Raw genomic sequence first — 27,769 nt, 5'->3', positions numbered from 1 at the left:
GGATGGTACTTGGTGAGTCAGGATTGGTGTCAGACGGGGTAGTTGGCGTAGTAGAAGTGGTCTTTGTGGTAGGATCAGAATCGAGTGCAAAGACTTCATCATTATCTTCATCTATCTCCCCCGCACTCAATGATGTTCGCTTCGGACGGCCTTCTTCGAAGACAACATCGCGAGACACGAAGACACGGCTCGAGGAGCGATCAATGAGTTTGTAATTCCCTCCAGCTGTGTAGCCAAGGAATGTGCATTTGACTGATCGATCATCGAGCTTACTCCCACCATTGACCTGAACGCCATTCACCGTCGGAACTTTGGCCCAACACACAGAACCAAAGACTCGGAGGTGGGAGACGTCCTGTCGCTTCTTAGTGAAAGCTTCAGCAGGGATAGTGGAGGGATGACGTGTCGCAGGAATCAAATTGCGCGTGTAGATGGACATAGCAGCGGCCTCACACCAGAATTGATGGGGTAGACCTGAGTCTCGGAGAAGTGCCCGCGTGTCTTCAATGGTGGTTCGAATGGCCCTCTCGGCAAGTCCATTCTGCGCGGAGGAATGTGGTGCAGTGAGTTCCAATTTTATTCCATGCTCCTTGCAATACTCCTTCCACTTCGATCCTGCGAATGCTCCATCGACCCAGAAAGCACGAATCTTGCGACCGGTCTGGGTTTTGGCCATGGCGCGATATTCATCAAATGCTGCTAGTGTCATGTCGTCTGACTTATCCGCCAAGAACGCTGCGTATTTGAAAGACGTCCCGCTAACGAGCTTGCCTCGTTTTTGTGTGAAAGAGAAAGGAAGTAATCTAATGGGCACTCCAACCAACCAATCTAATACACAATATGCGAGTTCACTGCTATCAAATTTATTTAATAGCAAGGGGTAGTGTTGGCAAAGGTTCCGCAAAGCTTTGAGAGCTAAGTAAGAAGCTTTAATCAATCAATTTGAATCGTTCTAAGGATTCGATATATTCCTTTGATCAAGGTAGATTCAGCACGATTCGTGCTTTGGTTTGTATTGATTTGGGTATATCAAGAATTGGGGGTTTGAATCAAAGTAAATTAAAACCGAAACACACAGACCCCTACGGAGGGCTAGAACTATGTGCTGGCACAACCACACAGCGTGATTTGCCCTTAAGACCAACGACTGATCCTAAGTTCAAAGAATACCCAACAACTGGATATACTTCTCGCAGTCACAAGGAGCAGAACACGACATTCCTATACTCACAAGTGCCGGGCCCGAATGGCTGCTAGCGAAGAGGTTTCAGTCTGGCGGGAGTGTGTCTTTCCTTTTTACGGATTAGCACTGCAACGTCGTCCCAAAATCACTTGTATTCCAGATACATTGGATCGCTATTTATACATACAGAATATAGAGTCGCACAGTACAATTAATTTAATACAATAAACGTTCGGAACCGCAAGGAAACTTCTACACTCGGTCTGATACCATTTAATTTGAATCTACATGTCCTTATTTGGTCCATAATGGTTCCAAGATTCAAGTATACCTCCAAACATAGGTAGGTACTTCGTTATTCATTTAATTTAATTGTTTTGGAGAATGACTCAAATGGTGTTCAACTGTCATTGCTGTTCAACACTTACTTCGATCATTTGTCACCTCGTCCGGAGGCAAATCAGCTCTCCTCGATTCTAATCCTATCAATCTGATTCATCTGGATTAAACTAATTGCTTCTCTCTTTCAACAGACACCCAATGTGCCTATACTCTATCAAGGGAGTTATGCATAGTATTCATTTGATTGCATTGTTCAATATTTTCTACGTCAGGACTCTTTGACATTCATTTGATATGTCTTCGGAGCCTCACAGTACTTCGATCGTTCTTCTAGTCATTTTCCTCAACCATGCAACTTGATTGGTCTATTAGACTAAATCGCAGTCTTTTAGATTAATGCATGATCTCGTTCTAGAAGGAGTATTTGATAACTCCTGAGTTCTAGAAAGTCATTTCGAGTCAATCCTTGGCTCATGGTCACTTGAGTAAGTTCTTCCAAACTCCTGCCAGTGTAAGGTCCAATAAGAATACCCTTGGTATGTCATACGTGAATAGTCATCCTTCGGATGTAGTCCGGGTCTGGTATAATCCTGCTTGACAAACAGGTAGACTGCTATCCGAAGGTAGTATCGGGGATGGGTAAACTGACCAACTTGTGGTAGTATGGGTATATGGTCCCTTCAACTTATTAGACTGATTCAGTATTGACTTTGACTGTCAATCTGGGTCTCAATTACAGTCCTCTCGATACAAATCTATACATGAAAATGTCACAATTCACAGCATAGACGTCTGGCCAAAATTTAGGCGTGTCACCGCTATTGACGATAGGCATCAGATATACCTTTCCACCCGAAGACCTTGTGCGAGATGGACCCCAGAGATCAACCGAAACAAGGTCGAGCGGTTCAACATCTGGATCAGTGGGAACATCAAAGGGACGACATGTCTGGCACGCAAGGATGCAGGATTCACACTTTCCCTCCAACTTGTGACTCGTTACTGCCCCCTTCAGTCCGTCGACCATGTTCTCTCGTTCCATGCGCTCGATAGTCTCTGTACTCGCATGAACGAAACGGCGGTGCCATTGTTCGATGTCAGTTGGGCTACTTCGTGAAGATAGTGCCGCATGATGGTGAGGGCCTGACGTCTGACCTGGAGCTTCCTCAGCATCAAGTATGTACATCCCATCGCGTCCTCGACCATGGAATAACTCCGTCCCATCTTTTCTCTTCACCACCGCAGCATTTCCACCGAATGTCGTAAAGAATCCGGCTTTATCGAGGGCGCTAATGGATATAAGATTGGCAGCAAGAGATGGTGCGAGGAAGGCGTTCTTGAAGGTGATTCTGATAAGTTTTCCCTTCACGCGAAATAGCTTAACCGCCGTGCCCTTCCCTAGAATCTTGAACGATCCAGTACCTTTGATGGCAGAGGCTCCCGGGTCATAAGAGCCATACTCGAAGTCGGTGAAGTCCTCTCGATGCTTCATGAAGTGGTTGCTAGCACCCAAGTCCATGAAGTTCAGAGTAATGGTTGGCTTCTTGGCAGCGAAGGTGGTGGTTATGAAGGCACAACCAGATATGGGTATGTCACACATGAAATCCTCCACTTCTTCCTCATCTCCAGAGTCCCCTACTAACTCAAACTCTGAGCAGGAATCCCTGGCATCAGTTCCGATGTTTGTACCCCAAAAGGTACGGGTTCCGTTCCATTCGCCAAACAAAAGGAGCTGGGCGCTCATCAATTTCCTCGATAGGAACTTGATTGAAATGACGACGCGGTTCAACAACCTCCTCAACAATGATCTCCTGATGAGCTTTGGGATCATGGCCACCAGCACAAGCCGCCATGACGAAATGCTCGACATGGGAGGTAGTGGTGTTGGCTTTGGGGTTAGTGCTGGAAGACCCGGACGTGGTGGTAGAAACATTGGCTCTGGGGTTACGACGAGCTCAGCCAAAATTAGGTGGGAACTGTCCCTCTTTTTCTCCACCCTCCCAGTAGCAGTCGGACCATCCATGACTGGATTTATTGATGGCCTTGCATTTGGGATTCTTGCAGGGAGTATTGGAGTCATGAGATGACATAGCAGCAAGCGCTAGACTGGTGTCTGGGATAGAGGATACGGCAGATTCAAGATCTCCATACAGAGTGTATGCATGTGTCGAGAGAAGTGCAACAATTCCTGTGGATGATGAGATGCCGTATAGAGTCAGGATCAAGGGAATCCAGGTAGGCGATAGGGGAATCGAGCGGATAAGAATACCACAGTAGGTCTTGTCATCTATGGCTATGTCACTGAGATCGTTGACGTTCGCCAACCTAGTGCGCATAGTCTTGATGTGATCGCTCATCTTTGTACCCTCCTTGTACTTCGTCGCATCGAGTAGTCGCTTGGCCTCAGACAAAGCCATCTCTGTCTTGTTACCGTGCACCTTCTCGATGGCATCCCAGACTTCTTTAGACATGCCATTGTCATCTATTCCCATTCCTCGAGGATCCGCAACATTCAAGATGATCGTCAAACGAGCCACTCCATCGCGGAAATCCCATTCCTCGAGCGAAGGAAGCTTCGAGTATACAGGAGTAACAGGGGAATATATTGTGAGTTGGGTGTCTGAGGGAGGACTTGGGCGAGGTATTGATCCGTCGATATAACCCCACAGTCCCTTCCCGGTGAGTAAAGCTTTAAGCTGTAGTTTCCATGACGCTAGGTTTGTCCCCGCAAACTGATGTTCTGCAGATAGAACATGCATGGATGGTATGCTGGACGACATAGAGGTAATTCGTCGAGGTGTAGTGTGTATGTGTGTGTTTAATGTGAGCCGTTTTCTTGCTGCGTTCTCTTGTGACTGATTTAGTGGTTACGGGGCCACATAACCTAAAAGCCAGAGAATAAATGTAAGAACTCAGTCGTACAGCAAGGTGGGTAAAACGACTGTATTGGAGTCTCGTAGTTTACCTAAAAGCCAGAGAATAAATGTAAGAACTACGAGAGTCATGTAAGTAAGTATAACAGAACAAGTAAGTAAAAAGGACATACCTCAGTCGTACAGCAAGGTGGGTAAAACGACTGAGGTATTCCATGATAAGACGAGATATAAGTATGGAAACGAATAGGAGGTGATCAGAGATAAGGTCGTGGTCAACACAGAAAAGGAAACAGGCGGGTATTGGTATACTGCGCATCAAGGCGCACGGGTCAACTCCAACACATCTTTAGTCGTCAAATGCGCGATTCAAAGCTGCCTCGCATCTATTGTGCGTTTTTAGACACCTCCTACTTTCATTAAGAGCTCAATGGGTCAGGAATCAGCAAACCGGAGCTCGACGAACCTTTGGAAGCATTGCGACATCTTCGCGCAGCAATGGACGCAGACCAGGAACAGATAGGCGATACAGGAGACATGTGGAAGGAAAACCCGTATGTTAAATCGAATCATTTGATATGAGCTACTAAGAATCGCGTGTAGTGGCTTATTCTTCATGCACTCCGTAGCTCTTGCTTGGTCAAGAACGGACGATGACAAAGCCAAGGAAACCCTTTCTGGTATCATCAATGACAAGAATATTGACAAGGGCTCTCAAGGCATGATCTATCTTGTCAAGAGCAAAATCTATCTATCTCAGGTTCTTCGACGGCTTGGAGAAGAGCAAGATGCGCAATCACAGTATGTTTCTAAATATTGTCGACTGGTTCTTTGTAATCCAATAACAATGGGCAGTGAGCAATGACTCATCAAGTGGCTCAAGAAGAATCCTCACCGTTTGCCCGACTCAACGCTCGTGGAGATATTCACCGCAGATACCAACATTAAGGAAGACCCTATACTTACTGGTCTGGGTGGCGAAAAGTGGCTGAACAATCGCCGCTATACCCACAAAACTAATGTACGCCTAACCAGAGTCTGTCGGCACTGTCAAGCACGTGAACCTCAAGTCTGTCAGGTTGTAAATACTCAGTTGGATGTAGAAACAACTATATTAGGTACCTGTCAGGTTGTAAATACTATATGTGTTGTAAGTATACTATATGTATGTGGGTAGGATGGGGCTCACCTCAGTTGGATGTAGAAACAACTGAGGGAGCCTTTGTCCGCCGTTCGCAGGTGGCTGATAAACTGTATAGTAGTGTGTATGTAATCGAGCGGAAGCAAAATGTGGACTGTGCGTACGCCGGGCGGAGGGAGTCTAACACCCCCCCTGCTCCGCACGATACAGTCCTAATAACCCAACCATCTTTGCATGGGTCGTCCCGTTCAGGGCTTTAGTGAATATGTCCGCAACATTCATGCCTGTCCTAATTTCCGAGACTTTCACAGTCCCGCTCGCGACTTTCTCCCTTATGTAGTGTTCCCGGAGGTCAATATGTTTGACCAGAGCATGTCGCTTAGAGTTTTCCATTAGACTAATAGATCCGAAGTTATCCCCCAGTAGAGTGACGGGTCCCTCCCGGGTTAGGTCAACCTCTGCAAGGAAGGATTGTAGCCAGACCGCCTGCTGGCACGTCCGAGACAGCGCGATGTATTCCGCCTCCGTAGAAGATAGCGCAGCTGAAGGTTGGCGTTTGGAACTCCAGGAGACGGGAGAGCCGGCCATGAAGAAGACATAGCCAGAGGTAGACCTGCGGGTATCCATGCACCCCGCATGGTCCGAGTCGGAGTAGCCCTTCGGTCTTAGACCCAAGCCTGGAGTATGTTCTTGTCTGGCTACGGGTGCCTCGTAGGTGATAGCGTAGTCGCAGGACCACAGGAGGTAACCCGCGAGCCATTCGACACACTCCCAGTGGGACCTGCCGGGATGGAGCTGATATCTCGCAAGGAGTCCGGCTGCGCAGGAGATGTCGGCACGAGTGCACGTCTGGCACCAGAGTATGGAGCCCACGAATTCGCAGTATGGTTTGCCGGTTATGAACTGCAGATCGTCGTCGGGGAGCGGGGTGGGTGCTTCGCAGAGTTTGACGTTAGGAGGGAGGGGTGTATGGTGCAGGAGCTGGAAGTGTTCGAGCATCTGGAGGATATAGGCTTTCTGGGAAATGGTGATAGACTTCGTAGTCGGGTCTTGCTGTATGTTCATGCCTAGTAGGACGTGGGATGTAACTTCACTAGACTCCCACCGTTTTGCTAGGTCGTTCACTGCTCGCAACCTCCCAGCCTCCGTGGATGTTCCTCCGCACACGTCGTCCCCATATGTGCTGGTCAGGGTGTATTCGGCGCCATCTCGACGGTAGCGAATGCAGGGGTCGGCTCTGGACGTGGTATATCCGTCATCACGGTATCCGGCAGCGAGGGTCTCCTGCCAATCATGGCTACCTTGCATGGTGCCATAGATTGACTTCCTAAGCTTGCATACTTTGTCTTCGTCACCTGGGCAGATGAACCCATCTGGTTGCCGCATATACACGTCGTGTGAGATGGGGGAATTGAGGAAAGCGGCCGTGAAATCTACTTGGAAGAGGGAGAGCCAGAGGGTAGCAATAATAGCCAGCACGATCTGCACCGACTCCATACGGGCAACAGCTCCATATGTCTTGTCGTAGTCCTGGCCTTGGATTTGTGTGTAGCCCTGCGCTACCCATCGCGCTTTGCATTTGAGCACCTCCCCGCCCGGTCCCCATTTTATGGCGTACGTCCACCTTCCACCCGTGAGGTTTGCATCTGGTGGTAGATGCACCAGTTCCCAGCAGCCTTTTGCAACGAGGGTGTCGTACTCTGCCTTCATGGGTGGAAGCCAGATTTCCGGAGCTTTCATCGCCTGTTTGAAGGTGGACGGTAACGAGCTTGCCTCGTTTTTGTGTGAAAGAGAAAGGAAGGAATCTAATGGGCACTCCAACCAACCAATCTAATACACAATATGCGAGTTCACTGCTATCAAATTTATTTAATAGCAAGGGGTAGCGTTGGCAAAGGTTCCGCAAAGCTTTGAGAGCTAAGTACGAAGCTTTGATTAATCAATTTGAATCGTTCTAAGGATTCGATATATTCCTTTGATCAAGGTAGATTCAGCACGATTTGTGCTTTGGTTTGTATTGATTTGGGTATATCAAGAATTGGGGGTTTGAATCAAAGTAAATTAAAACCGAAACACACAGACCCCTACAGAGGGCTAGAACTATGTGCTGGCACAACCACACAGCGTGATTTGCCCTTAAGACCAACGACTGATCCTAAGTTCGAAGAATACCCAACAACTGGATATACTTCTCGCAGTCACAAGGAGCAGAACACGACATTCCTATACTCACAAGTGCCGGGCCCGAATGGCTGCTAGCGAAGAGGTTTCAGTCTGGCGGGAGTGTGTCTTTCCTTTTTACGGATTAGCACTGCAACGTCGTCCCAAAATCACTTGTATTCCAGATACATCGGATCGCTATTTATACATACAGAATATAGAGTCGCATAGTACAATTAATTTAATACAATAAACGTTCGGAACCGCAAGGAAACTTCTACACTCAATCAGATACCATTTAATTTGAATCTACATGTCCTTATTTGGTCCATATTGGTTCCAAGATTCTAGTATACCTCCAAACATAGGTAGGTACTTCAATATTCATTTAATTTAATTGTTTTTGGAGGATGACTCGAATGGTGTTCAACTGTCATTGCTGTTCAACACTTACTTCGATCGTTTGTCACCTCGTCCGGAGGCAAATCAGCTCTCCTCGATTCTAATCCTATCAATCTGATTCATCTGGATTAAACTAATTGCTTCTCTCTTTCAATAGACACCCATTGTGCCTATACTCAATCAAGGGAGTTACACATAGTATTCATTTAATTGCATTCTTCAATATTTTCTACGTCAGGACTCTTTGACATTCATTTGATATGTCTTCGGAGCCTCGCAGTACTTCGATCGTTCTTCTAGTCATTTTCCTTAACCATGCAACTTGATTGGTCTATTAGACTAAATCGCAGTCTTTTAGATTAATGCATGATCTTGTTCTAGAAGGAGTATTTGATCATTCCTGAGTTCTAGAAAGTCATTTCGAGTCAATCCTCGGTTCATGGTCACTTGAGTAAGTTCTTCCAAACTCCTGCCAGTGTAAGGTCCAATAAGAATACCCTTGGTATGTCATACTTGAATGGTCATCCTTCGGATGTAGTCCGAGTCTGGTATAATCCTGCTTGACAAACAGGTAGACTGCTATCCGTAGGTAGTATCGGGGATGGGTAAACTGACCAACTTGTGGTAGTATGGGTATATGGTCCCTTCAACTTATTAGACTGATTCAGTATTGACTTTGACTGTCAATCTGGGTCTCAATTACAGTCCTCTCGATACAAATCTATACGTGAAAATGTCACAATTCACAATATAGACGTCTAGCCAAAATTTAGGCGTGTCAACGGGACCCAGGTGTCGCTAGTAGCCGACGCGAAAGCCCAGGGGTTTGCAGCTATCAGAGCGAGTGTTTGGCCAGCTGGCGGCGAGTCGGTTGCCCACTCCTCTCTGTTGGCCTGTGCATCCTGTTCCCGCTCCTCTAGGGCTTGGTTTTCAATGGTGATGCGCGAAGGGGTGCGTATGCGGCTACTCCGTCACAGTGGTGCTGGGGGGGAATCGGAATTATGAGAAGGTAGTGGTGGAGAAGAGTCGGAAGTGGGTCCGGGTAACCGTGGTTCGTTGCCTTCTTGATCTGCAAGCTGTTGATCAGTGGGTCCATTGGTGGGTCCAGCTGGTTCTAGGTCACCTGCAGGTTGGCTTCCTCCCAGTTCGTTATCATCGGTCTCAGGTGAGAATTCCCTGGAGCGATGAGCTTTGCCTTCCTCGAATCTAACATTCCTTGATTCCATGAAGGTACGGCTGGGTTGGTGCCACAGCCGGTATCCTCTGCGGCCCATGTACCCTATTAGCTGGCACTCGACGGCTTGGCGCGCCAGTTTCCCCTCGGTTCTGACTTCAGGGAGTGTGGCCCATGCTCGGCAACCAAACGGTCGTAAATGCGATACATCCTGGCGTTTATTCAACCAGTACTCGATGGGAACGCGGTCAGGAAACCGTGCTGTTGGCACAAAATTATCCACATACGTGAAGGTGGCACAGCCTCTGCCCAGAACGATCGGGGGAGGCCTGATTCTTCGAGGAAGGTACGTACTCCCTCGATAACAGTCCTGTTCCCTCTTTCAGCCATCCCGTTAGCAGAAGATGAGTATGGGGTTATCTTCTCGATGACGATCCCCCAGTCGGCACAATAGGCTTCCATCAGGTCATTGTCGAATTCGCCTCCACCATCAACCCGTATTATCCTAATCCTCTTCCCGGTTTGGTTCTTGGCCATCGTTCGGTACTTATGAAATTCCTTCACTGACGTCTCCTTCCATTTGTCCTTGAGAAATGCAGGGACTCGCACCGATGACACCCCGTCGGAGAAAAGCATCATGTACCTTGCACCCCCGATGCTCTGGGTGGTGGCTGGTCCCCAGAGATCGATGTGGACTCTCTCAAGGACCTCCGTTTCGTGGGTGAGCTTCTCGTCAAATGGTCTACGCGTCGCCTTCCCATACAGGCAGTCGATGCACATTCCGGCTGACCTTTTTGACTTGATTTGTAGACCGTCCACCAAGCCCTGACTCTCCATTCGCAGGATCCTTGGTATGGCTACATGCCCCAGGCGTCGGTGCCAGGTATGTATGTCGGCTGGTTTCTCGTGGGACCTTGCTGAATTAGCTAGCGTCTTGCCTAGGATCTCCACTTCATACATTTTGGTCTCCCCTCTCCCCATCATCACTACCAGTCCCTCAGGGTTCTTGACACTCAGTACTCCATTGCCCCACTCCCCTTTGAAGGCTCGTTGGTCAAGGGATGACAAGGAAATTAGGTTATGTCCAAACTCAGGTGTGTGCTTTACATTCAGGAGTCGGATTCGCCGTGCTACCTCTCCAACTCTGGTCAGGAACTCGACGGTTCCTACGCCATATATCTTGAATCTTCCGGCGTCCCCGGCTAGCGCGCTGTTCCCGCTTTGCCCTTGTACTTGGCTGTATTCCACAAAGTCGGACCTGTTCACCCAGCAGTGTTCGGTCGCTCCGGAATCGATGAATGTTCGGGTGTATGAGGTCTTTACAGGTGCATAGAGGAGTGTATTGCTTCGGCGTGCTGCACATACTTGTGGGCCTGGTACTACGTAGTGTTTATGTACGTCTTCACTCCCATTCCCTTTCTTTGTCCCCTGATGCTCCCACCCTCTCAAAAAGGTATGATCATTGCTGCCGAGGGATCTGTCAGTTGGGGTCGATCTTTGGCGGGGAGTACTGGATGGCAACGTACTTGCACTGTCTCTGGTAGTGTCGGCTGACAGGACATATGTCTCCAGGGGCGTCGCGGTTGTGTTTGTCGTGCTAGCTGTGGCTGCTACCGCGTTTCCGGGGTTCTGGTACCTATTCGGTTCGTTGTTCTTATTGAACCTCCAGCCGTTAGGTCCTTTACCCTCTGCACCCCCTCCCTTTGCCCAGCACTTTTGGGTGGTGTGGCCGACCTTCCTGCAGTTGGGGTTTGCGCAGATCGGCCTGCTCTTGTCTGGGGCCTGTGCACTTGCTATGTGCGTCGCCAGTAATGCCTTCACTTTCTTCTCCTCTCGCTCCTCTTCCGTTCGCCTCTTCTCTTTCTGTAGCCAGATACCTTGGAGATGGATAAAGGCCTCGCTGCTTGTTTTTCCAGGGAGGTGCCTAATGTCGGCATCCCAGTCCTTAGGAAGTGATGCGAGGACAATTACGCGGAATTGTCCATCTGTTGTCACTGCGCCAGCATTTGTGGCCTTCCTGAGTAGGTTTCGCATGGTTCTTTTGTGCTCCTCCATTGTCTCTTCAGGGTATGCATATCGGTGAGCTCGGAGGTTGCTGTCGTGGAATAGTAGGAGTTCTTCCGATTTTTGTTTGAATTGTTTGACCAGCTCCTCCCAGATTACGGATGCGGTTTCGGTGTAGTCTACGCCTAGCCTGGTTGGTGTAGTTGTGGTGGTTGTTCCCTCTGGGGAGGTTACAGTTACTGCGGGCTTTGTGTCGCTGGGCTTGGGTATGGTCCCATGTAGGTACCCTTGTAGCCCTTTTGATTCAACTGCGAGACTGTCATATGCATGCAATTCACCCTATACGCTTCCCGGCCCGGCCCGGAGCGGCCGGACTTCGGAATAATTACCTTGTGACTTATTTATTATTCCGAGCTTTCATCGAGGTCTTATGACTACTGTATTTGGGATGTATATAAGCTAGAATACTTTGTACATTGTAGTCAAGCTTGAAATCAAGTGTACCATCTTATCCCAGTCTTTAATATCTTCTTTACCCTTTGCTTCCGGACTCCCAGATCATCAGGAACCCCATTTAGGCTGCTCATCCCAATCTTGCACTCTTGCCATAATTCCCGGGGACACCAACAGTGTGTGAAGGGTGTTGCTAATAGCTTCACCGACGTCCCACTTCCAGTGTGTACTACAGGCCAATACTCAGTTCCGGACCTCGGAATTATCCCGGGCCATTCCTGGGCCAGATCCGGCCTCAGAACCTCTATAGCTATTGACTTGTAGGCACGATCTTGTCAGAGACTAACTTCTCTCTTGTACGGCCACCAGTTATCCTCCCCCTCGAGTGCTAAACCCGTGGGGAATCGTTGGACATTCGGCATGTTCGATGACGATGACATCGTGGTTCAGGGGCTCTGTATGGATGTAAGTTTATTTTTGTTGCTCTTCTAGATAGCGAGTCTCATAATCTGTCAGGTTGTAAATACTCAGTTGGATGTAGAAACAACTATATTAGGTACCTGTCAGGTTGTAAATACTATATGTGTTGTAAGTATACTATATGTATGTGGGTAGGATGGGGCTCACCTCAGTTGGATGTAGAAACAACTGAGGGAGCCTTTGTCCGCCGTTCGCAGGTGGCTGATAAACTGTATAGTAGTGTGTATGTAATCGAGCGGAAGCAAAATGTGGACTGTGCGTACGCCGGGCAGAGGGAGTCTAACAAAGTCAAGTTGTCTCAATGTAGTCACTGTCGGCATATCTTCTACTGGTGCGTTTCGTATGCTCATCACCAATTCACCTCCCTTATCATAGTTCTCCGTTTTCGAGATCTACAACATATTTGACCCAAGCCTCGGGGGTTAATCAGAAAAGCTTACAAGTTAGTGGCTTCAGAACTCCGTGCCCGTTCATTCTTTCTCATGGGTCACATCTCTTACAGAGAACACGCAACCGAGTTGAAAAGAATCGAGAACCAAGCTCCGCACAAAGCCCACCTCGCAAGTGATTGGTATACATGGAGGGTTGCTCCCGTCCCAGCAAACATAGTCTGCCTTGTTCATGCGCTCGGCTTCATCGCGATCCCTCACGGTCCCGTTCACATATCGTTTTCAAGCAAATTGAATACGTTCCCAGTGCTAAAAGCTGCCAAAATAAATTCAAGGTCGTAGGCGCAGTTGTGTACAAACTGGATAACGTCTGGCAGGATATCGAATATCGAAGCCGCAATGGCCCTGAACAAAGGCGTGGGTAAGAAGTACATCAAGGAGATGTTTGAGGAATTCGACCATAGTTTTGGAAAGGATATACTGCCAATGTTGGACTTGATGTTTGGCGCGGGAGGTATTCAGACGTATCTTGGTATCCATGAATGATCATCTTATACTCGATGCTGATTATGACTTCCTCAATTCTGCTATCTTCCTGTGTCCATGCAGAGGAAATTAGCAAGGCCCAAATGGAGGGTTATACCTACGATCCAAATTGGAAAGACTCGCTAAATAGCGGGAATGAACCGATCAGGTCTCCCAAGTTACCCAGGGCAAGTGTACAAGATTCCGAAAAGATTTTCTAGATCAATATGCACCAATAATCTATGCTTCTTTATTCAAAATTTCTATAGCTTAATAACGCGTCTTCGTCAAGAACAGCCGTGTGTTTCCGTGTGTGCGGCTCCGGCATCAATGTATGATAATGATGATTATTTGATATAGTTGGTTGAAAAAATGAGGTGTAACTTGAAGGGGTAAGTGTTCGTACGCGACGCTTTGACTCGTGAGAACCACCGAGTCTTCGTTGCTGTCATCCACGTATACATATGTACTCCGCCATATGGGACTGCAGGAAAGACATGCTAGCGATTTTGGATGAAGCAGTGGGGAGACCACACTGTGCGGCATGCTTCATGCGGCCCACCCTCGACTGGGTAAAGGCCACTCCGGTTGAATAGAGTCTGCGGCGTTATCTATCGCATGCATGCCTCTACGCATGCCTGACCATCTATGTGAGTTGAAAGCTAAGGTCAATACATTATCCAGTAATCGCTGCGCCCTGCTTATCAAGCCACCTTTGGTAACCAGCTTCCCAATTACCCATTCCTTATCCTTCTTATCCTCGTGGATACCTTCTCGATTTCTTTTCGGAAAGTGGTGTCGAGGGAAGATTCAGGGGAACCCTTCGGTTGTACGGATAGTTCCAAATTGATTCTTCCAGGTCAACAAGTGATGACAGTGCAGGATGTTCTTTGACCTGCCCGTTTATCGTTGTGCAAGCCACAATTCGTAAACATCGATTCCTCTACTGGACACTGAACAAACTCGGATCCGACATTCATCATTCTTGGAGGCCTTCCTTCAGGACGCGGATGAAGCTATCTCCACACTCATTCCAGTTTGAACCAGGTCTGAACCGATAAGTTCAGCGTTCGCGCCACAATAACGTGCACGACAGAAACATTTTATGCTATTTTATGCTGTTAAGCAGGCCTAGGCGCGACCCCAATTTATTCCAATCCTGTTCGCCGCTGAATTGTTGTCTTCTGTTGTCTCCCGATGAGCCTGGAGCCTGAAGATTAGAGTCAGACTGGAGTCAGACAAGAATCAGGTACTTAAATTCGATAAAAGAGATTCAACATCGCTTACTGCACTTGGCGCGTTCTCAGGCACAAGTCTTCAGCTCTTCATAATTTTATGGGCTATCATGGGACTAAACCACTCTCGAACTCCCTTGAACCATAAAGGAATGATCAATACATAATTATAGAAGAATCATGAAATCACTCTGTCGCTAAAAAGCATATCATAATCGATAAAAATGGGACGGGGTTTATTGGCCGATATCGATAAATATTGCTGATCCGGTGCTGCAGGAGGCTTTATGCATTATGTATGTTCAAAGACTTCATCGCTCCGATGAGAGGAATTTTCTCAATCTGCTTTACCCTACGCCGCGTCATCGTTTCAGCTCTTCTATCCCGTTTATTTCCCGCATTCAAAGGACTGAGGGGCCTTCACATAACTGCGAAGTTCGACCCACCGAAATTCGATCGGGTTGCCAAATCTCGGGTCATACAAACTTTGATAAAACGGACACATATCTGCCTCATGGGAAGTGCTCGGTCGGCAATAAATGGACGAGTATGTATCACTCTTTTTCCTTTTTACCCTAAAGATATACGCCTCAAATACCTCATTAACCGACGTTTCTTTTGACAGAGGACATTTCTCTAATAACCCTGCAAACTGTCAGAAGATAAAGATGATAGACAGACCTATTCGAGAAAGAGTGTTTTTCCTTGGTGACCACGACTTTCATCAAGTGAGTTGCCTGTATACTTCAAATAGCTTCCTGTCTGATCTTTGGCTGTGCTTTAGTCGTCGTACAAAACAACCAACGCTCATCGTAGGCCCGTAAGCATGATAACTGTCATGCACTCGAACGAAAATCCATCCTCTCCTATGCCGTCTCCCATACGCCGTCACAGCGTCCATCGTCCATTGCGATCTTCACCGCTTGCGGGGCCCGCGCTTTCCAGCGAGGGTCTAGTGATACCGGATGAGGATGTTCAAAGGAGGTGCAAGCCAAACAGGATTTCGTCGAGTCCTGAACTTCCATCAACATCCTCATCCTCAATATACCCGGCAGATATTGATCATCTCCCTCTTCTAGCAATCACCACCAGGCCAAGGTTACATCAACGAAACTCGTCACCAAACTACCTGTCCGTCCCGTCCGTCTCCCTGACGAAGTCTCCTTCTGCTCCTTCCCTTCATATGCCCTCAACACCCTCCCCTTTTTCAACGAGTCCAAAACTCTCACTTCGACCGCCCTATATAGAAAGTATTACGTCCTCAACATCCTCAGCTCCACGGTCAGCCCCCGTCGTGGCCGGGGATTGGCTTGTCACCAATACGTATGCAGAGACGCCTCGATTCAGTAGGCTTAATATGGGGTCCAATGTTGTGATGCCCGTACCCGCAAAGGAATATCGCAGGAGGTCAATTGCTAGCGTAAGGTCGATATTAAATATTTCCAGTCATGCGTCTAGCCCGCCTGGACTAGTGCGGAGTCCAAGTGGATCCAGTGGCGTTAGGAGTGAGGAGGCTGCCTCTACCTTTTCTGAGACTCTTCGGAGGGTTGATTCAAGGAAAAGCTTATCTTCGTTAGCTGGCAAAGTGCGCCGACGAGCTAGCACTTTCCTGTCTATCAAATCTGAGTCGTCAGAGGGTAAGAGTGTCGAGAGTGCTCACAGCTTACTCCAATCAAGCAGCGTCACTTCTCTTTCTTCGGTAGCCGATAACTCTGATAACGACTTCCTCCTTTCCCCATCTCTTCCACCTCGATCTCCTCGCTCTGCCCGTAGCCGGGGAAGCTCTAAATCGGACTGTACGATCATTGATGAAGAAGCTGAGGATGATATGCCGGTTACCCCTGATACGCAACCTTCGCCAGAAAAGAGGAAAGAGCATAAACGGGGAACGTTCCTTCTCAAATTTCGTCGGATAGTCGGTGCACACCGTCTCATGCGTCCGCAAGTTTCGGATGTTTCATAATTTCTTATCTTTCATGCTAGAGAGATAGATAGATAGATAGATTGTTACTCGGCCCCACCACGTTAATGGTGTGGTCCCCTAAACGGAACGGCCGGTCTCAACGAGCGAACGACAGCGAGCGCAACCCACAAGGAGAAGGTAGACTGACGCCCGGACGTTGAGGCAGAGGAAATAGATAGAGGTACATGAGAGGGTAATAAAGTATATCCGATCGATAGTTTTTCGTCATAGCTCCCATCCAATTCTTGGTGTGTAAAGGCCTTCCATATCACAACTACTTCATGAATAAATCGCGCAACCCGACGTACTGTACTCCAATTGAATATAAAAGCCTTGAGGTAATACAGAGATTCAACATTGGTGAAAGTCCGAGTTGTTGGTAGGGGGATGAACACGGCGACATCAACGAGGAATTCGTTCCTTAAAGTAGTGATTGCGGCAATTGCAGTGCACTGTAAAAGGACGTGTTGTGGGGATTCAGGTTGCAGCGGTGAAAGACAAGCACGACACCGTTTCGAATGGTTTTCATCGAGGTTGAGTGAGTGAATACGAGCTGGGGAAGAGTGGAAAGTGATGGGCACCATATCCCCACATAGTAGACGGGTGAGTGAGAGACGGTGATGGGATTTGTATACATGCGTGAGGTAGTGGCGGAGGGTACGGGTAATGAGTTTGTTGGGTCCTGTCTTCTGTGGTTCAAGGCGGTGTTGTAAGAGAGCAAGTCGGTTGCTGTAGTCAATCTCGGTTTGTAAGCGCGAATTTGTTTCGGCTGTGATGGACTTGATGAGCGCGAGTATGCTTTCCTCGGAGATGATGGGGAGAGGTGGGAGAGAGAGAGAGCAGCCCGGTAGATGTTGTATCACCCAGTCCAGGTCGGACAGCCAACATGGAATTCCCGAGGCACGCATGTTGTGGTTTTCATGAAGGGCCAGGCTTGCGTAGTGATTCCGAGGGAGATTGATGAGGTAGATGAGGTAGCGCAATGCTAGGATGACTCGCCGAGCACGGATAGGCATGATCCCCGTCTCGGTGAAAAGAGGTGTTGTCATGGACCGACGAGAGAGGCCCAGTAAGCGACGAAGGCAAAGAAGTTGGACCTGTTCTAACATGGAAATAAGGAGGTTGTCCGTGTCGATAATAACCTCACAACCATTGATGAGGTGGCAGTCGACAAGGGCAGAGTAAAGTTGCTTTGCAATGGAAGGGTCGAGTCGTTGATGTCCGATGATGAGCTCGCAACCAGAGATGCCTCCGGCGGCTGTAACGGCTGCATCGCGTTTGGTAGTGTAGTGAGCTGCAAAGAGGTGGCGGTGTGACGATTGAAACTGTATGCCCACATAAGTGACAGCATCCTTGAACGGTAGGGCCGAGCCAGCTAGCCACAGGGTGGGTAGGGTGGGAGGTAGGTAACCAAACAGCATAACCCAGGATTTACCCGCGCTAACAGTGAGGTTGTTGTTGTGGCAATAGTGTTCGAAGGTAGTGAGGTGGCGTTGGAGGCTAAGGGCAGACCGGGTGATGAGAACCATGTCATCGGCATGTTCGAGGTGTGAGATGACAACTCCGAGGAGCTCAAGGTCATCAGGGTCATGCCAGAGATGGAAAGTGGATAGGAATATGTTCCAGAGTGTTGGAGAGGAAGGGTCCCCCATAAGTACTCCGCACATTGCCTGGAAATAGGCAGACAAGCTTCCGTCATGTGAGATCACATATGTCATCTGTTTGTAGAGCGAACGGAGCCAGTCAAAGTATTGACCGGTGAGTCCTAGACTGGCGAGCTTAATCCATAGAGAGCTCTGATTTGTGGAGGGGAAAGCATTAGATATATCCACAAATGCAGCGAAGAGGGTGTTCCCAGAAGCACGTGCTTTCTCAATGAGGGTGCGCAAAATGAATGCATTATTGTTAGTACGATATCCTGATCGGAAACCATTCTGCGAGGGGGGAATGACCTGAGCTTGTTCCAGTGCATGACTGAGTTTGAGGTGAATGAGCAGGGAAGCAAATTTCAGGACACAGCTCTCGAGTGCAATTGCACGGTAGTTGTTTGCATCTGAAGGGTCCTTCCCTGGCTTGGGTACAGCAATGATTATAGCGATTAGCCAAGAGGACGGAAATTCATTGCAACGGAAGGCTCGAGAGAATAAAGAGGCAAGGAGATTGTTAGGAATCCCCATCAGTTGGGAATAAGTTGCCGCATCCACCCCAGTGGCATCAGAGTGAGTGGTACGTTTAAGGTAGGCCTTGACAGAACCGACATCATGTTCAGTAACGGCAAGGTTGAAGTTGGGATGGGAGGATTGGGGGGATGGGAAGGGGATCTCATTTGCCGATGCATCCAGGTGTTCTAATATTCGAGGGTCAAATGAAGTTGATGTAGTGTCGGGTGGATTCATGCGAGGAATGAAGCAGTCAGTGAGTTGAGAGATGGTGACCTTTGGAGTAGTTCGGTCAGGTTTGCGTAGTGACTTGTAATGATTCCAGAAGGCAGCGCCGCCTGCCTCGGCGGCGTTACGTAGTTTTAGCAGTGCTTTGTCTTCAAGTAGCCGTCGATAGGAACGGCGGCGGTGCCCAACAGTGAATTCATCAGTGAGGATGCGTTGAGAGTTGGGGAGCTTCGGATGGGATCGGGGATCAGGTAGCAGCGTGGAAACTTTTGGGATAAAAGTAGGGTGAGCGGGGTGAAAAGTGGGTGGGGAGGGTAGCGCAATGAAGTCAAGGTCAGAGAAGGGAGCAGGTGGAGGGAGCGAGGCACCCTGTTTGGCAAGCAAATCGGCAGCATCATTGTGGGCATTCCCAGTATGAGACCGAACATGGGTGAGTACAATTGTGGAAGGGCGGGATGCGATCCACAATGCAATTGCTTTCAGGAGATCGCCATTGGGGCAGTCCCAGTTGCATTGATAGTTGTCACCAGCACCATAGACAATAGACTGAATTGTATAAGTAGAGTCCGAGAAGAGTTCCAGGCGGCGAGTTGGTGTTGAGCGCTGAATAGCAGCCAAAATAGCATAAAGTTCTGCTCAGTTGTTTCGTTGGGGTCCAACAACGCGTGCCGCGAGGTTGTGAGGGTTGCTGGGACCATAATACACGCCCAAGCCAGCGCGTGCAGAGGCGGAGTTAGCTGCTAGGCATGAGCCATCAGTATAGATTTTCAGAGGTTGAGTGTATACGTTTGGTTGAGCGTGGCCATAGACTTGAAGCAGGAGGTCTATGAGAGTAGGGGGGTCGGCCGATAAGATCCGCATCTGGAGGAGGTCAATGTCAGAGGTACAGGGGGCGAAAATTTGTGGTCGGCGACGAGGTGCCGCAGTTTGTTGGTGTGGTTGGGGCCCTGGGAGAATGAAGTCCCAGTAGAGATAGGCATGGTCCGACCATTTGGTCTCCAAACTTATAGTGAAGTCAGAGATGAAGTAGGAGGTGAGGGATGAGGATAAGAGGTAGTCAATAACTGAGGGGAGAGTGATAAGTTGACCGAGGCTGTCGCGGCGTTTTTGAAAAGAGGTCCAGCCATTGTTGGGATCAGGTGAAGCGGAGTCGGAGTGAATAGTGAGTTCGAGTTCTGCACATAGCTGTAATAGACGACGACCGCGTGTAGAAACCACAGAGTCAGGCGAGAATCGGGTGGGGTGGGTGGGGTAGGGGAGGACATGGCCTGTTCGGGCGTTGAAATCACCAGCAACAACAAATGGGATATCCAGGGCAACTGCGAGGCGAATGCATTGAGCCAAAGAGTCCCAGGGATGGAGCTCAGCCCATTCTGTCCAGTCAGTACGAGAAGATTCAGGGAGAATGTATACATTGAAGAAGACCACTGCATTGATTTCCACTGCCAGGATATCTGGGCCACAGAGGTCAAGCCTAACGCGACATTGGAGGCCGTCACGGACTAGCGTAGCTACCCCACCCCATGGATTCTCGATGTCAGTGTGTAGGGTCCGGCGATTACGTGTGTAAGCAGTAAATCCACAGGGACAGCGAATTGTCGAGTGGTGTTGTAGTCGTGTCTCCTGAAGGAGGATAATATCAAATTTATTCATGAGGTCAAGGAACTCAGAGCAGAGGTAGTTAAGAAGGTAACGGCCATTTATATTCCAACATAGAACGCGCATTTTTCGAATTTGTTGGACAGAGGAAGACATAGTTAAGGTAGAAAGGGGAGCAGAGGGAGAAAAGCAAGAAATGGGAGAGGAGAGTGAATGAGGCATGGATGGTAGTACAGAGGAGGAAGAGGAGGGCAGTACAGATGGTGTTACATAAGAGTAGGGTACAGTAATGTTCGATGTCATAGCCAGGAGCACATAATCAGAAGGAGAGGGGGAGAGGAATAGGTTGGAAGAAGTATCGCCAGTCCGTTCCACGCCCCCGCACCGCCGTCAATGAGTGCTGTCCCTGTGAGCAATGACATTGGTTAAGCCAGGTACGGAGGTGTGGTGGGTATTCCAAGCGGCGAGGAACTCCTCGATGCCTTCCTTAGAGAAAGTGAGGCGGAGTCGATAGGGACCTAGACGAGTTATATAACCGACCCGTGGGAGCAGCACCCGCGCCGCGGCATCGAAGTCGGTAGACCAGGTATTGTACATTTCGAAAATGTAGTCAATAGTGGTGGGGAGAGGCTCCCAGTTGGGTGGAAGGTCAATGGTGACAGTGTGAGCAGAGCGAGCATCATAGCGATGACGCTTAGGATCCCTATTGTTGGCATCTACATCGTCGGCACGTCGTTTACCCGCCTTGATTGAAGAACCAATGGTCGTTTGGGGGGCACCGACGTTGGTCGATGGGGAGTTGTCGGCAGGGATCAGGGGTCCTGGTTGCGTCGTTGAGGGTCCATTCCGCAAACGGGCCAGCAGGGAGGGTGAGGAAGGTAGAGGGGAAGAGGAAGGGATTCGTGATGAGTGAGGGGCAGTTTTGGAAAGCGTGAACAGGTGATTGTTGGGGCGAGAAGGTAGGTGCAGAGGTGAAGGCCCATGAGGGGGAGTGACAGGGGTAGAGGCATTGAGCATGTCCTCCATGGAGGATAGAAGGGTGTTGATAGTGTCGATGGGCAGGAGAGAGGTTAGGCGTGTGACGAGGTTCGGTTCTAAGCGATTGAGTTCCGTAGAAACAATATTAGTTATTTCCTCCCGTAGAGAATTTGAGATTATCTTGTCCAACTCCGCCCTGGTATCGTTCAGGAGAGAGTATATGGGAAGAAGGAGATTTATTACACGGCATGGTTCAAGGACTGAATGGATGAGTAACGAACCATTTGTCATAACGGCCGGTCAGTAACGTTTATTAATAACTTACGGTCACCTTTTCTTGCGGTAGAATGCGTACGACAAGGACTTTCAACATCTTGTAATTATAATTTTGGATCAGCCTCTCGAAGGCTTTGGATACTTTCACTGTTGCGTCAATATACTTACGTAGAACTGCATTTCTTTTGCATACATGGATAAGTTGTTTCTCAATCTAGGTATCTTCTTCTACTTCTTCTACCTTATACCAACGTATTCTATCTCAGTGTAGGGTGTTTAGAATACCAAACTTGTTTCTCTTGCCCATATCCTGCGCTTAGTGCTAGGAGGGGCTGATCCAATATCGGATGAGGTGGTAGTAGTGTTGACCGTAGTGCCCGGTTGAGTCGTTATATTAACTGCCGAAGATGAATCTAGATCAGTACTATCTGCAGTATCCCCAGAGGACGAATCGGGATTCCCCGTCGTCGACGTCGAATTGGTGCTGGTGCCAGAAGAACTATCGGAGTCGGGGTCCGGGGTCGTACCATTTCCAGAAACTGCTGGTTCAGATGCGGAATCGTCGAACGTCCATGTAACACCAGAGATACGTCCCACCGATAAATCTGATAGTGCTTCAAATCCGGTAGGCGTGAAATCCAGATCATACATCGCACAACCGGTGCATCTATCCGCAACGGTTACGGTTACGGACTTCCCTTGATCTGCGCAATGGTAAGTAGTTTGAATTAGGGAACCCATAGAAGTGACATACAATGAGCGGTGAGCTTTTTCCCGCAAACCGGGTTGCTTTTGCCACAGCTATTAATACACCGTTCATAAAGGATGTTAATACCGAACCTACTTGTTTGGATTAGCTGTTGCTCCACTAGAACATACAAAAGAGGGATGAGCAAGAGCCTCTATGAATGAACTCGCGACTTACGGGTAAGTATCATAGAAAAAATGCGATAGAGCAACGATAAGGTCAGAGTCCGTGTATGTTTTCCCTGTGAACGACAGTTATATCGGCGGGCTATTCAATGTGAAAGTATGTTGTACCACAGGAGGTCAGGCCAGTATCGTAGTAAGTTCCTAAGCTCGAAATTTAGCAACTTGTTCATTGAAGTTCTGATAACCAATTAGACAGACCTTGGCCAGTACCACCGGTAAAGTCAGTGGCACGAGGAATAACGGGACGGGCAGACACAAGAGCGAACAAGCAGAGCGTTACGGAAAGAGTCAACGAAGAGAGCATCTTTAAGAGAACAGAAGCAGATAGATTAATCGAGCTTAGGGACACTTGAAGGATCTTCTGCGAAGTACGACCTGCGTACACTATGAAGGAGGTCAGAGGCCAGCCAACTTAAGGTATTTACAAGCTGGTAACACTCGTTTTATACACCTTCGGCGGCTGGGCGTGGTGACACGTTTTTCAATGTCATACACGGAAACTGGAGACCGAGCCTCGAAATGTAAAGATGAAACTAATAGTAAGACCATTCTCCTTTGAGTAAAGCATTTTCTGGTTCGTGTTTGGAAACTCCGGTGTCAGAACAGCGGCATGAAAATCGTGGGGTAATTGCATGACACTACAATGGCAATGATGAAAGGAGATGACTAGATTGAAGCTCACAGCGCCGTCTGCACTTCCTCGCACTGCTAGATAAAACATCTGCCCTTTCACGAAACTTGCTACAACAGAGTCAGCCATAGATATATATTAAAGACAACCACAGCACAAATAGGGTACGGATCCTCCGATGAGTTGAATATACGAATTAACGACGTGTGAAGGTCAGACGTGACGCTTCCGAACGGTTGTTGCCTGCGTATATCATGTCTAGGACAAGCAGTCGTCGATTAGGCCTTGGGAACGAGCACGGAAAAAGGAGAATCAGACGCACTAATAGGTGATGTATACGAATGAACCATGAGATTCACAGATGAATAAACATTATGTCTGGAAAGATTAGCTTCTGTAAGAGAGCCAATTCCACCCAATTCCACGTCGTCTCCGCGTTTACGGTTCGGGCGGATCGTTGAGGAATGGGGCAGTTCACTGAGAGGATATTCCTCCCTTTCCATCGCAGCTATTTTATCCTCTGAGTTGAAAGAGACCTCGTGGCTCTCTGGAGAAAAGTCGTGCAATGAGTAGTTCGTTTTAACAGCCAAAGAATCATGGAAGCGAGAATATGATGCTGGAGGCTCCGATATCGACATTGATGTCCCGAAATCTGTTCCACGAATTTCTATCGCACTTCCTTGAGACCTGAGTCGCTTTCTTTCTCTGGATGCATCGCGCGCAGCGATCTCGCTTTCCACAGAACGAGGGAAGAAAATCTGAGTGATCATATCATCAGGTGATCACTCTAAAAACAAGATTTCTCATTCACTCACGATGAGGGTGATTCCGGAGGATATCATGCAACCTACAGCTGCAATGAAAGTAAGGAAATCTAGAAGTGGGATGATTGGTTGACGTTTTACGGAAATGGGATTAAAATGCATTACCCGTCCAGAATGGGTTTTCATTAATGTGTTGATGTGGTCGAGCACCATCAACCCCTAGAACTAGCAGCGGAACAGTAAATAAGTATCGACACAAGACCCGGACGGTCTAGACAATTCAAAAGGCTTCAGCTTCGATCGACGGCAAAGGCAGATGATAGATGGAAGCGTACATTTAGCTCGTGAAATTTGGTGAGTCTTATGACGGTGGCATTATCAGCTCCTTCCGATTTCTATGCAGAAATAAGCAATGTGTATACAGATATGAAGGGAGCAGCCAACCAGCTTATGCAAGAATGACGGGAAGGTCCACCTATGCAATCATTGAAATTCGTGAATAATCAGGAGCTACAGTGGGGGTCAAAGACGACATACAATATAGGCATGAACCATATTGTGAGGGACAGACTTCCCAGGCTACCGGCGAGGAAAGTGAATGCTTCGTTCTGGGACATCAAACGTCATATACTTGAGCCATAAGGTCTTTTTATATTCGAAGGACATCTTCTGCTTACTGTCAGCGGGTTACTGCGGGTGAAGATTGTAACCAGAGGCATGTATAGGACAGCGACGCAAGAGCCCACTATCCACGTTCGAAAATAATAACTGTGGAACCAGTCTTGTTGGCCACCTTGCGCATTGACGAGGAAAAGCCAGAAGCATAATTCTGTGATTCGGGATCAGAATCTTTCGGATCTCTCCACATTCGATTCGACGTGCCTTCCAAATGAGTGACCCTAGGAAAAAATACACCGGATTAGAGCTCTGTGAGATGGGCAGCTGGTACCGCCACGTACATTTCGAGAGCCCACGCCATTGTGAAGCAGAGGGTCAAAGGGAAGATAGCAGATTTCGATAGAGGTGCCCATAGCTGATACGGTGTTGGTACCACTATCAGAACGGAGTGAGATATCATATTATGTTGATGGACATAGAAACTCACCTCCTTCCAGCTCCAAGTAAACATATCCTTCCTTGTATTTTATGATCGCAAATCCCACTGAGTACGTTATAATTAACGGTATGCTCAGTAGATACGAGTACTTGAAAGCAGGCCAGATCAGAGCAGGCAATTCTTCATTGAGCGAAGAGATTTACGGTCATAATTCTTTTGAAAGCCCCAGAATAAGGGCCGTTGTTCCACCTACGATGAGGAGTCAAGGACTGAAGGTGGATCGAGAACAAGTCTAAACACACTTGAGACATTTGAATTTATCGAACGCGTAGAGGTGGTATACGAGGAAAATACCGAGCTGTTAAGGATCGGATTACTACTACCGAAAGTAACAGCAGTAGGGCAAATCGAAGGCGTACCATGCAAGAAAGGATTGCCCATATGAGATAACTCGAGGGAGACGTGTGGGACATGACTTAACGGCGACGAAGCAAAAGGAAGGGGGTCAAGTCTCGAACCGGCGAGATAGATAGTTGGAATTAAAGTATCTATCAGACCGTCAAATCGCACGCCAGAGCGAAAGTGTCAGCAGGGGAAGTTGATGTTCGTGGTATTGGTGGAACTTGAAAACTTTTATGTATCAATTATATGATAGGATCCATTTTGCCACATGAACGCTCCCCCGAGAGCGGTGTTAGTGTTTGATTGTTTAGCAACACATACCGAAGTCCGACGTCTGAAGCTCCTTGAAGCGGAAATTTGAATTTGGTTCGGTCACGGTGCCATGCGCTTTCTCTGATGAACACAGCTTGTTTCAATAAAACAAATTATTTTAAGACTGATGATTCGGTAGGTCCTAGGGAATGGTTGGTATACTGGTTTTGACTAGAATCTTTCTAGAGTATTTTTGACACTAAATAGGCCTGTATGTAGCCTTTAGAGGTGGATCGCGAATGAGGCCTGAGGGAAGTGACATCGCGAATAAACCGGCGGGAAATTGCACGTGGTAAAGAAAGATTCGACAAATCATGAAAATTCAGCTTTGACATCTACGATCTTCATGCCTGCGCCTTTAATTTTAAGTGAAGAGAAGGACGAGATATTGCTCTCATGCAGATACGGAGAGCTCGAAGATGTCCAAGGCTACGTTGAAAAATTTGGCGCAGAGTCTCTGGCTCAAATTCGCGATGATAATGGGAACACTATCCTACATATGATTAGTGGGAATGGCCATACCGGTGAGCGGCTGGATCTTTAGTTGATCTTTTTTTTCTTTCTTTCCATCGATCATGGGAACTGAATACAATAAGGTAACCCATAGATCTCCTCAAATACCTACTACCTCTCATACCTCCATCACTTTTATCAACACCAAATGACGCTGGTTCGACACCACTTCATTGGGCAGCGCTAAATTCCCATCTATCCATCGCAAAAGAGCTTGTGCTCTTCCCTTCAGGCCCCGGTGTGGATCTGATAGATATAAAAAATTCTGCAGGGCATTCGCCGCTTGCGGAAGCGGAGCTCGCCGGATGGCAGGAAGGTGCGAAGTGGTTAGTTGAGGTGATGAACTTGGAGGCTGTCGCGGTAGCGGAGGAGAATGGGGCCGAGGATGTGGGTGATTCGGACACAGTAGATCCGCATCAAGATGTCCAAGTGGAAATAGAGGACGCCGATGGACAGATAGCGAAAATGACCATCAGTGGGTCAACTATCGGTGGATAGAGTTACGAACGTCTACGAGGATATGCTGTTCCTTCGATTCTATTCTCTTTGTGAGTCAAATCTACATCCGATCTGAAACAGCTCTGACTTTTTCATTTGCGCTGTAGTACTACCCCCGTCATTCGATGTTTGCTGTCTAATCCCAAAGCCTAATCATCGACTCGGCTCCTTCGTCTTTTTTGACACAACTTGAACTGTTACGATCTTATATTTCACTTCATCGCTGCAGCAATCTTTTCATTTTATGTTATGAAAGCCTACACGATAAGTATCTTTTGTATGTATAAAATCGTTGATTGCTATGAAATTGTGATATACTTAGCTTATCCCATATCTAGCGTTGCTTACGCTCCAGTTTAGCTGGACGGTGAACGTTGAAGGCTTGAACTGATGACCTAGAAGCCGAAAAGACTTGGGATGCCGCAGTGAACATTGTTCTCTGCTTTGACCGCGGTGCGATGCTTGACAGCTCGAACGTCCCAGCTATCACTGAATTCTACTGACCTTGGAGTTGCGCTATACTTAACTTACCCCATATCTAGCGTGTTTGGGCTGTTATTGTACAGGTTGAAGCTAAGGCTCAGCCTTAGAAGCTGAATGACACTTAGAATGCCGTATTGGATAACATTTGTTCCGGGTACATATGTTTTTTGCTTTGGTTCCAGATGCTTGATAGCTTGAACGTCCAATTATCACTGTCAGTAGTGGGGATCTAAATTCTAATGGCCACATCACATTTCATTCATGATAGGATAGCGAACATCCATTCTGAGCGTTAGGGTAGCGACAGGACATACTAAAATTTGAGAGATTCCAAAACTTCCTGGATGCATTCCGTACTGAGTTGCGATCGAATCAGGACCAAGGACTTACAACCAGTGAAGGCCGCAGTACTCGCTGGAAAAGTCACACTTCTGCATCTGTGCTGGGAACCTGGTACTCTGTCCCGTACTGGAAGTTCCGTTAATGCAGCAGATACAAAAACTTAGGTATAGTTATATTTGAGTCAAGATCCGTAAGTCTTTACTAAGTAATTGGTCTATAGGCTCAGATAGGCTCTTGCCAAATGTCGCAGGTTTTTCGTGAAGAATGCGG

At 47.9% G+C, this 27,769-nt stretch overlaps 7 protein-coding genes across 7 annotated transcripts; 4 read left to right on the top strand and 3 right to left on the bottom strand.

The window, feature by feature from the left end:
- Nucleotides 1-4,613: 4,613 nt before the first annotated feature.
- Nucleotides 4,614-5,263, top strand: C8R40DRAFT_1073596 (uncharacterized protein; the record flags this gene model as incomplete). Its single annotated transcript, XM_046226605.1, has 4 exons — nt 4,614-4,632; nt 4,683-4,789; nt 4,825-4,952; nt 5,002-5,263. 4 exons carry the CDS (start codon nt 4,614-4,616, stop codon nt 5,261-5,263), a joined length of 516 nt encoding a protein of 171 aa, XP_046081044.1.
- Nucleotides 5,264-13,000: 7,737 nt separating this feature from the next.
- On the top strand, nt 13,001-13,722 carry C8R40DRAFT_1073595 (uncharacterized protein; the record flags this gene model as incomplete). The annotated part of the gene is made up of 5 exons (XM_046226604.1): nt 13,001-13,115; nt 13,211-13,320; nt 13,396-13,425; nt 13,487-13,518; nt 13,617-13,722. 5 exons carry the CDS (start codon nt 13,001-13,003, stop codon nt 13,720-13,722), a joined length of 393 nt encoding a protein of 130 aa, XP_046081043.1.
- Nucleotides 13,723-14,467: 745 nt separating this feature from the next.
- Nucleotides 14,468-16,355, top strand: C8R40DRAFT_668837 (uncharacterized protein). Its single transcript, XM_046235826.1, has 2 exons — nt 14,468-15,089; nt 15,146-16,355. The coding sequence occupies exons 1-2, from the start codon at nt 14,901-14,903 to the stop codon at nt 16,322-16,324; spliced, it is 1,368 nt and encodes a 455-aa protein (XP_046081042.1). The 5' UTR covers nt 14,468-14,900; the 3' UTR covers nt 16,325-16,355.
- A 4,345-nt stretch (nt 16,356-20,700) lies between these two features.
- Nucleotides 20,701-21,483, bottom strand: C8R40DRAFT_1128138 (uncharacterized protein; the record flags this gene model as incomplete). Its single annotated transcript, XM_046229084.1, has 1 exon — nt 20,701-21,483. A coding segment is annotated over one exon (783 nt), but the record flags the coding sequence as incomplete, so codon positions are not given.
- A 37-nt stretch (nt 21,484-21,520) lies between these two features.
- Nucleotides 21,521-22,905, bottom strand: C8R40DRAFT_1128136 (RlpA-like double-psi beta-barrel-protein domain-containing protein-containing protein). Its single transcript, XM_046229083.1, has 7 exons — nt 22,696-22,905; nt 22,606-22,638; nt 22,490-22,553; nt 22,409-22,432; nt 22,319-22,353; nt 21,614-22,268; nt 21,521-21,548 (listed from the first exon to the last, which is right to left on the bottom strand). The coding sequence occupies exons 1-6, from the start codon at nt 22,799-22,801 to the stop codon at nt 21,841-21,843; spliced, it is 690 nt and encodes a 229-aa protein (XP_046081040.1). The 5' UTR covers nt 22,802-22,905; the 3' UTR covers nt 21,521-21,548; nt 21,614-21,840.
- A 198-nt stretch (nt 22,906-23,103) lies between these two features.
- On the bottom strand, nt 23,104-25,668 carry C8R40DRAFT_668703 (uncharacterized protein). The gene is made up of 13 exons (XM_046235825.1): nt 25,369-25,668; nt 25,252-25,307; nt 25,153-25,198; nt 24,998-25,097; nt 24,852-24,945; nt 24,775-24,791; nt 24,570-24,721; nt 24,430-24,500; nt 24,337-24,367; nt 24,228-24,287; nt 24,058-24,163; nt 23,944-24,002; nt 23,104-23,886 (listed from the first exon to the last, which is right to left on the bottom strand). Exons 1-13 carry the CDS (start codon nt 25,420-25,422, stop codon nt 23,407-23,409), a joined length of 1,326 nt encoding a protein of 441 aa, XP_046081039.1. The 5' UTR covers nt 25,423-25,668; the 3' UTR covers nt 23,104-23,406.
- Nucleotides 25,669-26,009: 341 nt separating this feature from the next.
- On the top strand, nt 26,010-26,674 carry C8R40DRAFT_1057988 (uncharacterized protein; the record flags this gene model as incomplete). Its single annotated transcript, XM_046225180.1, has 2 exons — nt 26,010-26,187; nt 26,271-26,674. 2 exons carry the CDS (start codon nt 26,010-26,012, stop codon nt 26,672-26,674), a joined length of 582 nt encoding a protein of 193 aa, XP_046081038.1.
- Between the last annotated feature and the right edge of the window lie 1,095 nt (nt 26,675-27,769).

Source organism: Lentinula edodes (genome assembly GCF_021015755.1).
Source record: "Lentinula edodes strain Le(Bin) 0899 ss11 chromosome Unknown C8R40scaffold_49, whole genome shotgun sequence".
NCBI lineage: Eukaryota > Fungi > Basidiomycota > Agaricomycetes > Agaricales > Omphalotaceae > Lentinula > Lentinula edodes.
The sequence above is the reverse complement of the archived record's forward strand: the minus strand, read 5'-3'. Positions and strand labels throughout refer to the sequence as shown.